General features: G+C 31.6%; 1 protein-coding gene across 4 annotated transcripts in view; it reads right to left on the bottom strand.

Moving 5' to 3' along the window:
* Positions 1–2,889: 2,889 nt before the first annotated feature.
* The window catches only part of LOC109604799 (uncharacterized), a 47,271-nt gene continuing 34,711 nt past the window's right edge, over positions 2,890–15,449 (bottom strand). Inside the window, exons 3-8 of one of the 4 annotated variants that reach the window (XM_049962336.1) lie at positions 11,415–11,600; positions 7,460–11,154; positions 6,066–7,393; positions 5,946–5,984; positions 5,229–5,324; positions 2,890–3,478 (exon numbers count right to left, since the gene is read on the bottom strand). In XM_049962336.1, coding sequence (XP_049818293.1) covers positions 3,422–3,478; positions 5,229–5,324; positions 5,946–5,984; positions 6,066–7,393; positions 7,460–11,154; positions 11,415–11,600 — 5,401 coding nt within the window. In that variant the 3' untranslated portion in view covers positions 2,890–3,421. Of the gene's footprint in view, positions 3,479–5,228; positions 5,325–5,915; positions 5,985–6,065; positions 7,394–7,459; positions 11,155–11,414; positions 11,601–15,449 lie in introns of those variants that run through there. The other 3 variants (XM_049962337.1, XM_049962339.1, XM_049962338.1) reach the window with 3 other exon arrangements.

The following is a 15,449-nucleotide window of genomic DNA, read 5'->3' as shown; positions in this document are numbered from 1 at the left end:
ACTAAAATTATCTATCAATTGCGGACAAAGGTCGTTATTTGTTTTCTTTTGTTTCAGCATCCAGAAATGACTTTAACAATATCTGGAGAATTTTATTAAATAATTGAATAGATTTAGTCAATGCCAAACGTAGAGATTTAAGCATTTTAAAACTCTCAGATATGTGAGAAGTATGAGTGCTAATCGGAGCTATTTTTTTATAGTAGAATCGTTAAATGCTTCCTTGAACTGATAAACCGTCATAAACTCTCATTATTGGTATTTTATTACAAATTAGTTGACCAAATTATTTTTTTATTTTTCCATTAAACAAAATTATAAAATGCTCCGATCATTTTCTAATTTAACTTTTATTAATCTGAAAAAGAGATAAGTAGGAAAATTTGAACTTAAATGCAAAATGCAAAATGCGCATGTTTTTAAAATTACACAAATAACGTTTAACTGTATATTTAGAAAAACAAATTAGGATGACTTATTTAAAAAAGTCCGCTACTTGGTCCAATATAGTGAAAATGTGCATCGAATTATTCAAAATATGCAATAACTGGAGAAGTTGGGAAAAATATACAAAAGCGTATAATTAAATTAAAAATTAATGCACCACCTATTATTTTGTAAATACATTTTTCTATTAAGTAAATAGTACATTGTTTGTATTAACTTTTAAACACCCTCGTATATGACTTTTAAAAAGTGTTTAAACGTTTTTACTAGATGTTTGTTTTTTTTTTGTCATCTGAAATATATCGATTCTAGTAAAATAGTACAACAGGTTAAACTATCACCACAGTGCGCTGTTTCATTAGAGCTCATCTATCATGCTAATTTTCCTTTTAATTTGTACTAATAGTCAATATGCAAAATCAAACTAGAACTAACAATAAGTGGTTGATTTAGTGGAAATAGGTTGGAGTTACTGCAGAACGGGTTTGTGACTATAGCCTCAGTTAGAAAACGTAGAAGAAGTTTCAATAAGTATTGAATCTATTCGACAATGACTTAGGGAAGATAATTTTCAACCCCGTCTTCCTGCTCGAGGTCCGTCCTTAACCATGGAAAATCGCAGAGCCCAACTAAATTTTGCTAGAGAGCACGTCAATTGAGTAGAAGCGGCTTGGGAATGAGTTCTGCTTACAGAAGAATGTAGATTTTGCCTGAACACATACGATAGACGCGTTCGTGTGTTTCGACGGCTAAATGAAAGATATGCTCAATATAACTTCGTAAATACTAATTAATTTGATGGGGCGCCCAATTATGATATGGGGAGGCTTTTCTTTAATAGCAGGAACCAACTTGGTGGTAATAAATAATAATAATGGGAACCTTAATGCTGAACATTATATTTTGCACATTCTAGAAGAACTTGACATGGCATATGCACCTATTATTGTCAATATAATTGTCGTCGAGGACGATACAACGACTATAGCGGTCATACAATTTTTCGATACCATTTTTATAGTACGATTTGTCTTTAGCTGAAACAAAATAGGCTTCAGTCCACTCAGCTGACTATCGGTTGGTCTCCGGTATGAAATGATGGAGCCACGTTTCATCCATTGTCACATATCGACGCAAAAATTCGGATTTATTACGATTGAACAGCTCTAAACACTGCTCAGAATCATCAATTCGTTGTTGTTTTTGGTCGATTGTGAGCTCGCGCGGCACTCACTTTGAACAGAGCTTTCGCATACCCAAATATTCATTCACGATATATCCAACACGTTCCTTTGTTATCTTTAGGGTCTCAGCTATCTCAATCAACTTCATTTTACGTTTATCCGAAAATATTTTGTGGCCTTTTATGATGTTTTCGTTGGTAACAGCCTCTTTGGTGTGTCCACTGCGTGCATCGTCCACGGTGTTCATTTCGCCTCGTTTAAACTTGCCTTGGCTTCAATAGTATTTTTTTTTTCGCCAAAACACATAAAATTTTTTATCCATTTTTTCAAACTAACAAAAGTTGCTTCACTCAAAATGCTATAACTCACAAACTAATAGTACGACAGCTGTCAAATTTATAGACGTGTCTTTTGAAGATTAGGGCTAACTGAAAATTATATAGATTTAATACCATTTATGTATTTGCCTATGAACTTTTCAGCCCCCCTGTTATCGGGGAAGGTTGATGGGATCATTCTAACCGTTCGAATATCTTAGAGGATGTGAAGTGTCGTCTACTCGAAATTTTCTTCAAAATTAAATTCGAACCCACATTTTGAGTATGAACAGAAGATGTGAGGCTGTTATTTGTAACAGAGGTCGAAATATTAATTTCAAATTCTTATTTTTATAAACATAAAATTTTGTTAATTTAATTTGTAGAAAAACAATATTTTTTAAAATTTTTAAATAAATATACAAAGATTATATACGTTTATTTTTCTCGTTTTTAGAAAACATTAATAATTAAATTGGTGTGGTGCGAGCAGAGTATTAATTATAATGAACAGAAACTTGTGGTAATATGTATTGTAAAATAATGACGCATGAAAAATCAAAATGTTTCGATTCTATTCGATTTTATCGAACACTTTTATAAATTATGTATTGATTTAATACAATACTTTCTATTAATTATAATATAAATACTTACGTTTTTAAAATTTAAATATAAAATTGTTGGTTTTTTATACAGAAATCCACCAATTTTTTGTACATTTATTGAATATACAGCAAAATGACTAATGCTGATTCGTAAATTTATTTCTGCATTGCAAATGTTAATTAATATTCAAAATATGTACTTCCTATATAGACTGTGTCGCCCTCTAACAAGGACCTCAATCATTATTTCAAAGTAGAAAACTTCACTGAATATTTACAAGAAACTTCACCTCGCAGCAAAATTATCAAATTAGGGGGGATTAAAAAACACAATTACTTTTATATTTTTATTATTGAACAACTGCTCCAGCTTTTCTGGATTTAGAACAATAAAATAAACTTAAATCTATTCTAATCAGTGATGCTTAACAAAACCTCTAGAAATAAATTTGAGTTATTTCTGTAGTTTTTGTTATTCAAAATTATAATTAAAGCAACAATATCACAATTTATCAAAATAAACTTATAAAAAAGAAAAAATAAACAAACCATTATCATAAACATATAAGGAAAATGAAACACATTTGGCACATTTGAAAATAAATTCTTATATATATTTTGACAAACATCAAAAATTTAAAAATGTAACAGTCTTTTAGTAATGAATACATTATAATAAAATATCTAAATATATAACATTCCTTATAAAATTTCTATTATTCATAAAATAATAATCAGTAGGAATATTAACTTATTTGAGGTAGATGAAATACCTAACGTTCAATCTTATATTAAAAGTTAAAAAATACTTAAATACTAATGAGATATCAATATAAGTACATATTTAAGTTCTAATACTGGCATATTAATGATACCATTTCTCGTTTGAACAGGATGCCTTGTGGTATGGCCAATGGATTAACTAAAAAGAAAGAAATTTAATATTATATAAAATAATTCATAAAAACAAATAACAAATAAAACAATTGGCACAGATTAGGCAGATTATCACGGTTTTCTATTAATAAATATATACAGTCGAACTTCGATAACTCGAATTTTCAATAAATCTAAGCAAATTGGATGGCAATGGCCTCCGGGGTGAATTTCAATTAATCGAATATCTTGATAAATCGAATTAAATATTTGGCGCAATCTAATTTTGCCTAAATTTTAGATAAATCTCTACGTAGAGAGAGAAACATAGGAAACATTCTTTAAAAATATTATTTATTGATAAGAAGTTTTAAGGTTACAAAAGTAGTGAAAAAGTATAGTTGTGAAGTATGATGTTCTGGCAAATGCAGTCAGTTAATACACAGGCAGTCAATTATCACTGCAATCAAAACTAGTGGTGCAAGTGGGAGTTCGAAGAGACTAAGGCTAGGCCAGAGAAACGACACAAAAAATAAAATCAAACATTTTATAATATGTTCCATAAAAGGATTTAATACAAATTTTGTCCAGTCATAATAAATATACTATATATTTTTTTGCTTTTCTTGTTACATATCCTATAAACATTGGAAATGTTACTTTAACACGTTGAAGACAGCATGCCCACCGGCGGGTCACTACGCAGCAACATTATCGACTCAAGTGCCCTCGGGTGGACACACGACATGTTTTACATAGCCGCTTGTACACCGATGGGCATGATTTAAATACAATTTATGTACAGTAGTCGATTCTGTAAATCTAGGGGTTAAATAATGTCTACCACAAATTATTGTACACTAAGAAAATATTTAAAAAATAATATACGTAATTAACAATGCCGGACCCTATGAGTGAAATACGACTTTGCAATGTGGTCTTCAACGTCAAATATATTTTCATTTTGTATATGTACTTAACAATATTCTTAATAAGAAGAATTTATCCTTATATTTACTTATATTATTTTACTAAATAAATTCACTTCCGGTAAGAAGAAAGAAATATTGCACTTCAGAGAAAAGAAAATAATAATTAACATGAAACATCAAGGTCTAAATATTAATGACATCGCTAAAAACTTGTGATGACCATTGGTTTCAAAACATAATACAACAAAAATATATTAATTACTCCTCAGAATTTTAGAGAAGGGTACTTTGAAGTAATGAATTAATGTTCAATAGCACCAGATTAGATAAAAATTACATTCATTGTTCTCCTAATAAGGATAATAAGTCAGATACAATACAAAAACTTTGAAACATGGTGGAAGAAAAGTTTTGATTTGGGGTTCCTTTCCTTGGCATGGTATAGAACCATTACGTATAAAGAGATATCATGAGAGATGTAATGGAACCATTTGCCATCGATAATTTTCCAATGACATGGATTTTTTAAGTATGATAATGATTTGCATGCTTCACGCATTCAAAGTTGGATAAAAGGATAAAATTTGCGATTATTGATTGGCCAGCGTAAAGTTATTATTCATTAATTATTTAACAAATATATATTTTTCAAAAGTGTCACATTTCGTATTTATTATAATAAGATTCATCTTACATAATATGGATGGGACTATGTATTACATATTTTAGAGTTATCTAAGTTCGACATAGACTTTAAAACCAAAAAAATTAGGTTATTCTAGAATAATTTATTTGTTATAGAAATAATTTGAATTTTTTATTAAAAAAATATATTAATAATAATAAATAATCAATTCGATTTACCTGGCAGGATTCGCTACAATACATTACAGATTTGCACTTGGTACACAAGAAGACAGCTTTTTTGCCACACGTACAGATATGATCATCGTAAACAGTCTGAAAGAGATAAAAAGAGCATTGTAACAACATACTAGGTACAAATATAATTATTTGATTTATACGTATAATGCAGTTAGAAAAAGCAATTGCATTTCCTTTAGTGGCGGCTACTCAGATGAAGCAAGTATTGCAGTCATTTAAAATAATTATTTCATTGACTTTATATAAAAAATAATTAATTTTTATTTTTTAATTTTTATTTCTTAAAATAGAAGTAATCTAATGTTAAACAGTGGATGTAAGACAATATATAATGAAATCGAAAATTAAATAAGTAATATCATTTTATATATTTTATATCGCGAGACTTAAATCTTACGAGCCGCCACTGGCTTCATACAAAATAAAGTGGGAATATTTATACTACACAAAAACTATTTCATTTAGTAATTGCTGTATTTATACCATAGGAGTATGTAATTATAGAGTTATGTAAAAATGAAATATTAAAAAGCCCAATCAAGCACAACTTTAAAAATATCCAAACACCAGTCATTTTTTCCAATTCAATAGATTCAATCATTAGAATAATTGTTCAGGGTTTACAACTGAATTGGAAAAAATATTTTTAGCAAACTAGTCATTCACCTGTTAGTTTAATAACGATCAATAACGAACCTGTTCGGGGCTAGAGAAACCACTATCTGATGGTGTACCCTATAAAATTCATCCAGATAATGTTTATCTTTCTAGTAAGATAATAATTAAAAGAAACTATGAGTACTTTTAATAACATACCGTTTTATGGCTTCTGTCTAAGGTATCCCCCACAACCATCAACTCAGCATCGTCCTCGTCCACTTCCTCTTTTTTGGTTTCAACCTTAATATTTAAGCAAACATTCTCAATCTCGGTGTCAGACACATCATCCAACCAAGTCAAATCAATAATTTCATCCTGTTGTTGCTCAATATTTCGTTCTACAGTGTTAGTATCTCTGTGTTCATCGTTGTTTTCGTTCTCCAACAATGGCATTGATGGTCGCCTGCCGGTTGTGTTGGGCTCCTTGAGTGGAAGACGGATGCGGAACGAGTCAGTATTGTCTACACGATCGGGCGCAGACGACGGGATAGAGTGCAAACTTGATGACTCGGGAACAGTCTGGCTTGGTGACGAGGATCCTACGAAATCTGTATTCCCCACTGTCGTCTCTTTAGTAGCGTCCTTTACCGACTGGATATTTCGGGACCAAATGGGCGTGTATACAACATTTTGTTCCACATAATTGGGCTGATGTGTAGGTGTGAAGGACGTTGAATGTCTACGGCGCACCATGGGTTCTTTGTTGCCTTCATTTTCTGGTGTGTTTACAGACATAACTACATTTTGTAATTTGTGAATGAATTGGTCTGTGGATGATAAGGGAGCTAGGTATCTAGGCAACATTACCGGGTTGTTAATCTGACTTATGACCTGGGCATTTCTAGGTCCAACCTGTGGGTAAACAAAACTTTGCGCTGTGTATTGTCCAGATGATAACGTCGTTAATTGCCTTTGCGATATTGAAGCTGTTGGCACTACAGGTTGGTTTCTAGTTAGAATAGGTGCGTAAACGTGGTCTTGATATTCAGGAGTATGAGGTTGGCTCGGGGATATGGACGACGAATGTCTACGTCTAAGCAATTCCAACCTTAACGGATTCGATTGGGAAACAGGGCTGTATGGTGGTGTTTCCAGCGCAGCAGACTTGGTCATTTGCACCATGTTCAATTTGGTCAATGAGTTGGTTCTGGTGATCGCTGATTGTGAAGAATAAACGGGTGGTGGAATAAAGTTGTGGAATGTTAATGGTGACGTCACCTTCTTTTGAGTCGAGAATGTTTGATTTTCGACTACAGAATTCATAAATTGTGGCATGTTGGACATTTTAGGATTATGGTTGGATGTGACCGATGTTTGTTGGAGTCTTATATCTGTCGTTTGTATGTTATTTTGCACCTGTGTTGACAGCACTGGCGCTCTGATTACTGATCTACTCCTCCTATTAAAACTTCTAACGAATTCAACTGACGCATTGTACTTATGAATCATTTTCAAAAGGGTATTCCTTTGTTTTGATGTAAATCCTAAAGAGAAAAATAAAAAAAAATTAATTATATCACATGAAACATATCAAGTATTTTTTTACTCACCAATATTGCTATTTTTGTTTTCTCGTGGATTTTTTTTAAGATGCAAATGTTGAGTTATGCACGTCATTGTAGTAATTAACGTTTCTCGAAAACATCTTGTCCAATCGCTACAGGCGAAGTTGTTTGGAAGACTTTTAATCATATCGTAAAGGAAAATGTAAATTGTTAAAGGAGGTACACTTTCCCGTTTAACATTAAATTGTTTCTGCAACGATTTCTGTGTGGCCATAACGATATTATGTATATTAGGTGCCTGACCTAATTGTAGATTTAAATTATCCAAAGTTGCGTGCATAGACCGACTAACTGATTCACATAATTTTTTATTTTCAGATTTTTTCAAGATGAATATTTTTGAATTTTCTTGTGTCATCATTATGAATAAGAAATTGGCTATACTAACACCAATTTTATTATATAATAGATCCTTTTCATTTTCGTTTTCATGTTGCATTGCTGGTTGATCGTTCAAAGTAGTTCTGCCCAAATTATTGCCAAGTTTCAGTTTCTGTGATTCTGCACTGTACAGATGATCAGGTTGAACCGCATTTGTTATGCTCTTGTTTAGACAAAGATGTTCAAGACCTGTTTCTAAAGGATCCGCGTCATTCGATCTTAGTTCAGCAACGCGTACGAAATTATTAGGATTTTTAATTGTATCTGAAAATTGTGGGCTCAAAGGCAAACTCTCATTATTGTATTCTCGTGCTTCACTCAGCAATTGTTGTTTAGAAGATACATTCAAACTAGTATTCTCTTGTATTTGGCTCGTGGAACGGTTTACAGTACTTGGCACATAATTATATTCAGATAAAACGTTTAATTGTGGCACTGTCATATCAATAGCACGTGAAGGTTCAGGTGTGACTATGCTGTTATAATTAATGACTCTGTGTTCTTGTATTTCATTTGTTGGTGCCACATCTACAGACGATTTCTCAGTACTTTCATCTGCCACGGTATTATTTGTAGGGGATTCATTCGGAAGACAAGCAATTTCAGTAGCATTATTAGCTAACTGATCCACCAGCGACAAAAATTTTGAAACTTGAGGCGATGAGACTAAATTTGGATTGACAAAGTCGGAAGTTACCAAACACTCTAAATTTTCGTTTCCTGATTCATCACTTCTATACAAGATGCAAGGTTCAACAGATTTTACACATTCTTCAGATTTTATCTTATCGATTTCTTTCTTAACAATGTCGTCATCATGGGAAAGATCTATGGTTTCTAACTTAGGTACAACTAATTTTCGTTGGCTTTTAACAAGCGACCCATGAAAATCTGGTGGATCCGAAATGAAATAACTTTCTTGAGGATGAGGATGAATCAATTCAACAGCAACATGTTTCTCTGGATCTGGTGTTACGAAATCTTTGACTGTTTCTTCAATACACACTTCAGAAACTGTAGGAAATACGGTATTCATTAGAAGTTTCTCTAAGGTACGTTTTCTCTCCTCTTCTTTTCGTTCAGCCTCCAGTTTATTCTTTTTTGCCTCCTCTCGTTCTTTATGAAGTTGCGCTTCAACTCTTCGTCTTGCTTGAACTTGATCATCCAATAGTTGTTGCATTTTAACCATCTCTGCTCTCAGATCTTCCTTGACGTCGTCTTCTATTACTTGTTTCTTCGGGCGGCCACGTTTCCTCTTCTCTAATAATTTTTCATTAGATTTGTTATTGTTTTCTTCAGGATTAGGTTTACTCTCCTTAGAGGTAGATTTTCTGTCGGCTGAGCTTCGCGTAATTTCTTTCTTATCTTGTTTATCTTTTTTACCCTTTTCCCCAGAATTACCTTTGTCAATTTTGAATGAAGACATTTTTAATGTATTTAACTTGTTGACTTCAGGCTTTGATATCTTTGCACTAGTTTCCAAAGATTTTTCAGCATCTTTGCACTGATTCTTATCTTCACTATCTTCAAAATAATCTGGACCAAACAAATGCATAGCTTTCCGCGGAGACAAAAATTTTGTTTTCAGTTGAGGAGGTTCACAAAATGTCCTTTTCGACATAGTGCCAATGTAATTCCCGAGTGACATAGGTTTCTCAATTTCTTCCCCATGTAACCTTGCTACCTTAACATGAACTTCATCTATAGAGTTTTTCAAAATTTCCAATTTTTGATCATCACCATCCATATTGAGCCGTCGTTTAATGGGTATTCTACCTACGAATTTTTTAGCATCTACAACTTCTGGTTTTTCCGGTTGTGAAACTTTGTTTCGTTTAGAGAAATGGGATATATCACTTGTACTTGAGGGTCTCTTTTTACCACATTCAGAGCGTTCATCTTTCTCAATCGTAATCAATCCCGTTTGTTCTTTGTCTTGAATAAAGTTGTCAGTGAGACTTTCTCTGTTCGAGGTTTGAACAATTTTTTGTTTGGAATGTTCAATTTTTGAATCCTGAGACACATGAACCGTCGTATCTAATTTATTAACTTTCTCGGTATTTACATCAATACTTTTTATAACGACTTTCAAATCTTTTACCTTTTCCTTTTTAAATTCTACTTTTTTATCGACTTTATGATCAGACTTTATAATCGGCTTAGCTATGTTGTCTTTAGATATCAGTTTTCCTATATTATTGGCATGTGACGCTTCTGATTCTGGTTTATGTTGTTTGTCTTTCGTTGAATGTGAATATTTTTTTTCGTTATCGTTAACAGATTCTGTTTTGTTCAATATATGTTTGGATTGATGTTTTTTTACTTTTTTATCCATTTTCATAACTAAATCGGACTTCTTTTGTTCACCAATTTCTTTATGTTTATTTCCGCCATGTTTTGATTCTGATTTTATAATGTTGTTACTTTTATTTTTCAGTGTGGAATCTTTCGATGAACCTTTTTCTGTATCTCTGTTTCGTTTATTGTCTTCAACCATTTTTATGGTATTTTGTAAATCTAAATTTTCACTAGAATTACTTTTACTTCCTGGCATTGGTATTTTGTCACAAAAATATTTGTTTTTATTGGCACTAGACAGTCTAGGATCACCTTTATATGAATTTAAATTTTTTGTACTATCATCTTTGGCTTTTATTGTATCAGTCTTAAGGTTTTTATGATCGTCGATAGAAGTTTTTGAAGAGTCTGTTTTTTCAGTACGATCACAATTTTTAACTTTTAACTTTTCTTTGGAATTATCAACAAAGTCGTGTTTTTTGGTAACATCACAAATTTTCGTATTGCTATATTTATTTTCTTCAGATATCTGATATCTGGTACTTTGCGAGCATCTAGAAAAACTCTCACAAGTATTATTATTGATACTTTTGGAATCTTTTGTAAACTTATTTTCATTCAGATTTTCCCGGGTTGGTTGATCTACTTTAACATTATCACAAGTCTTGTCACCAATGGGTTTATTGCACTTAGATAATGGGTGTTCTGTAAAACTAGTTTCCATTGGTTCTGGCACTTCTGGCAAAATCTGTTTTTCTATGGAAACATTCTTCATATTTATATCTGTTTTAATAGAGTCTTCGGAGTTAGTTTCATCTATAACACCTACTTGTTCTTCTATATCAGTGGTAGGTGCTCGCCTGTCAAGATCCAGCGTACTTCTTTGAAAACTCTGACTTGAGAAACTGTGTAGAAATGATCGCCCTCTTCCTCGAAAATTGGACCCGGAACTACTCCATTGACTCCTATTTTGTAGTTTGTTTATGCCCGCGGGACCAAACCTGAAAGATATTTTGCGTAAGCGTCAAGTTACAACAAATATACCATATATGATCAGTAAATGGTTTCTTTTGCTGTAGACAATTCTATTGTTAATAAATAGATATAACAGTGTCAAAATATTTAATTAATAATTTAATTAAGGTGCATTTCCATGTATAGGTTGGAGTAATTTATAATAGATTGCGTGGAGAAAAATGTCACAACAATGAGAAATTACTTCACCTAATACCCCATAAAATATAAAATTTACTTCACTCACTGGTTTTGATCAACTTCCTCATCATCCTCGTAATTTGGATTCCACACATCATCCAAGTGGTGCCGAGGCTTCCACCGATTTCTTTTATTTGACCAGTACCTACCCCTTTGACAGAACCCCGAACCTCGAACGAAATTATTGTAATCCATATTATTTTTGTATCTAGCCTGGTAGTTGTTGTTAGGCCTAAAATAATCGTTTTTTCTGAAATTACTATAGTCTCCAAATTTTTCATTGTGTTTGTAACGTTTATAAATGACATCATCGTTATTGTTTGTTTCGCTTTTAATATATGGGGTGTCCTCTTCTTCATCGTAAATAGCTCTTTCATCGTCCGAACAGTAATCGAAACGTTTATGGAAGCTGTGTTCACTGATGGGAGACAATTCATCAGTTGAATATTTTTCCGGTGACCGGTCTTCGTCAAAGTGTTGATCAGAATTATATTCGTATCTGCTCCGATAGTTTCGCTGTTTAGAAACAAAATTTTTAGATGTGGCCCCGTAATCAAGATGGCTTCCGGAGTTTAATTCGTCGTAATTCTCGTAATCACGGAAGTAACGCCTGTGTAAAAATATACGTCAGAAAATTGCGAATTTATGTACAGTGGAGGTGCTAATGATAATTGGACAATTTTCCTTCATCAGGTAAATAGAAGCGTACTTTAAGTACATTAAGAGATTAAGAGAGGAACAAAAACGTGTACTTTAATCTCAGGTTTAATTTATTTAAAAATTAAAATGTTTCACAATATTGAGAAATTTTGTGAAACATTCTGTTTCATATTCTTTTACTTATGACATGGTATACAATTTTGCGTCAATAAAATATTTTATATTTATTTATTATATATTAATGTAATTAAGCAAGGGTAATAAACATTAAGAGAGGAACAAAAACGGGTACTTTAATCTCAGGTCTAACTTATTTAAAAATTAAAATGTTTCACAATATTGAGAAATTTTGTGGAACATTTTGTTTAATATTCTTTTAATTATGACAATATATACAATTTTGCGTCAATAAAATATTTTATATTTAGTTATTATATATTAATGTAATTAAGCAAGGGTAATAAGCACTATAAGATTTATGAATAAACCTTACCTGTTGTTCATATTTGTAGTATATAGTACGTACACTATTTCTTATTAAGACTAAATATTTTATCTGGAGACTGATGTCTATATAGCAATCTTATCTAAATTTCAATACTTATCATTAGTTGATGATAAAAAATTATATTTTAATAGATTATTTTCTTTTTGTATGCCACAGATATTTTGAATAAAACACATTAACACTTTTTGACAGACAAATGATATGACTAACAACTTGGTTGGTTTTTGAGATAACTTGATATTTTGCATTCAGTAATAAGAGATTGAAGTCGTTCCGGGTGTACTTCTCACTGATCTAAAGTAATTGAGGATCGAAAGTGCTTTGAAAATCTGACAGAGTCCAATGCGGCCATTCGGTCCAAGGTCATTTGAGTTTTACCAGTTCCACGCGTGGTTCCTATTTATTGCAATATCTGTAGGGTGCATAATTCTACTAGAGATGGCGCTGCCTTATTTGATCTTGCGAAAGACTCGTATTTGAAAGTTGAATATGGGCTTTTTATAATTATTATTATTAATTATATTATATTATGTTATATTATTATATTATAACCACACTGATCAAATCATCAAATCATTTTGGACATATTTGATGCTATATAGTAGAGGCAAAGATCCAGCAGAACATAATATCGAAAGCGCTAGACCAAGTTACTCGCGAATTGTGGGCCGACCGAACTGATTGGAGAGGTTCATTTGGTTTTGTCGCATTATTATTATTATTATTTTAGCCATTGATTAATTATTATAATAATTAATATAATAATAATATATAAAATTGGACGTATTTAGCTGTTATCGAGTATTTCCACACCAGATAAATATACATATAATTCGTGATATAATAAATTATATTTACTTAAGATATAACGATATTTCTGGAAAATAACAAATATTGTTTTCTATGAAACAAGTGTCAAAACTTAAAAAGGCATTCCACCACTTTTTGAAGAAAAATCTTTGCCACTCTCTGTCACCAGGCCAATATCAGCAACAAAGAGTCATATGATACTGTAAATTGTGGCAGTTAAGAACAATTAATCTAGCGAATCATAAAATAAACATTTTCTATTTTTGGAGATTTTTGTTTTTCTTCACTTTTTTAGGAAAATATTGAAAAAATTAACACCTTAGGGCAGTGGCGGACTAAGGCTAAAGCGAGCCCTAGGCAACATTGTAATTCCGGGCCTATTTTTCAGTTATGACACATACTTTGCGTTAGATAATTCTATTTAATTATCGGATTCCAAGAAAAAAAGGAAAAAGTTATATTGTCTTTTTTCTCACTTTGAATTCTGCAGACTCGTCAATTAGTTTGTCATAGTTATTTAATAATGATCTTTCACTGCTTGCATTTCTTCAAGTTTTCTCCAGTATGAGAAAATATAGGTAGAAATCCCAAAAATCTTTCTTGGAACAACATAGCGAATATTGACGGTCATCTGATCTACATGAGATATATCAGGTGTTGAATCAATAATTAGAGAGTAAAATTAGGCATTAGCGTTGTTTGTTTGGAAAATGATTTACAGATGTAACAGTACAATAAGTTGTTGGTTTCAGTATAAGCCAACCAATCTCTGTCAACTTCTTCTCCGTTATTAATTGTTCTGAAGTGATTTGTTTTGACCTTTCGTTGTGTAGAATAGATGATGATTCCAAAGATCCATTTATTGATTTTGGTGGATTTTTTATACAATACATCTTATATTGTCGACTCTATCAATCAATGATTCGGCATAATTTGGGTACGCTTGAGGAATGAATATGAATATCACGTTTTTCTGTTAAATAAAAATTAATTATAAAAATTAAAAACCTAATTTTCGGGCCCTAGGCACGTGCCTAGGTTGCCGAGGCCTTAGTCCGCCACTGCCTTAGAGTGGTAATGCCATTCTATACATTTGCTTCCCGTAAAACTTACTACGCTTAAATTAATCTTTTATATACAGCGGTCTTTTATATTTCTTAGAAAAGCTTACGTTTCACAAAGGATGTTGATAATTTAAACAATGGCATGTTTTCATTAGTAGTGATACATACATTCACTTGTATGAATTTAAAATTTAACTGTTCAAAATAATTATTGGTAGCTAATATAACGTATAACATAAAAAATAGCGAGCTTGATAATAATATGATTAGATTAAGTTGTGGTTTATAACATTCGTTGCACGTAAAAGAATTATAAAGCCTCGTACATACTTGAACGAAGTTCCGCGCCGAATTTCGTCGCGAAGCTCGCCACGATCAGCGGCGCAAATGCATTGGTTATTTAACAATTTGGCGGAACCGAACGTTCGTGTTGTTCCCTATAATTTAATAGTATACATCGAGAACAAATTGGTACTCAGTGTGTATACACTATTATTTTTGTAATAAATGTAAGACATATTAATTTTTATTCAAAATTCGAAGGAATCATTCAATACTATTTTTTTTCTTTAGTGTATTTATCAAAATAATATACTTATAAATTAAGAATGTTATAAATAAAATTTTATAATAAATTATTTTTTAGGACTGTTTATCTTAACAGTGTGACCAAATTTTTTTTTCTGATTTTTTTTTTTCAATTATAAAGCATTAAAATTTGCTTATACGCAAAATGTCGCGTTTTTAGACTAAAATCAAAACCTGCAGGATAATTTTAAGGCTTCATACTAACACATTTTTAATCTATGTACACTGATAGATTAAATATCCCCTGAAATGGGTATTTATCAAATTTGAGGAAAAATTAAGAATCATATTCAAATTATCTTATTCTTAAAGAATATTGGAATATTATACTAAAAATATCCTTAATAACCAAATTTTATTTACTTCCATCAATCCACCGTTCATTTCAGTGCACTTATTATATCTTTTTCATAAGTTCTTAGATATCTTTCTCTTTTCTCTTGGATTATGT

This window comes from Aethina tumida, chromosome 1 (assembly GCF_024364675.1).
Source record: "Aethina tumida isolate Nest 87 chromosome 1, icAetTumi1.1, whole genome shotgun sequence".
NCBI lineage: Eukaryota > Metazoa > Arthropoda > Insecta > Coleoptera > Nitidulidae > Aethina > Aethina tumida.
The sequence above is the reverse complement of the archived record's forward strand: the minus strand, read 5'-3'. Positions and strand labels throughout refer to the sequence as shown.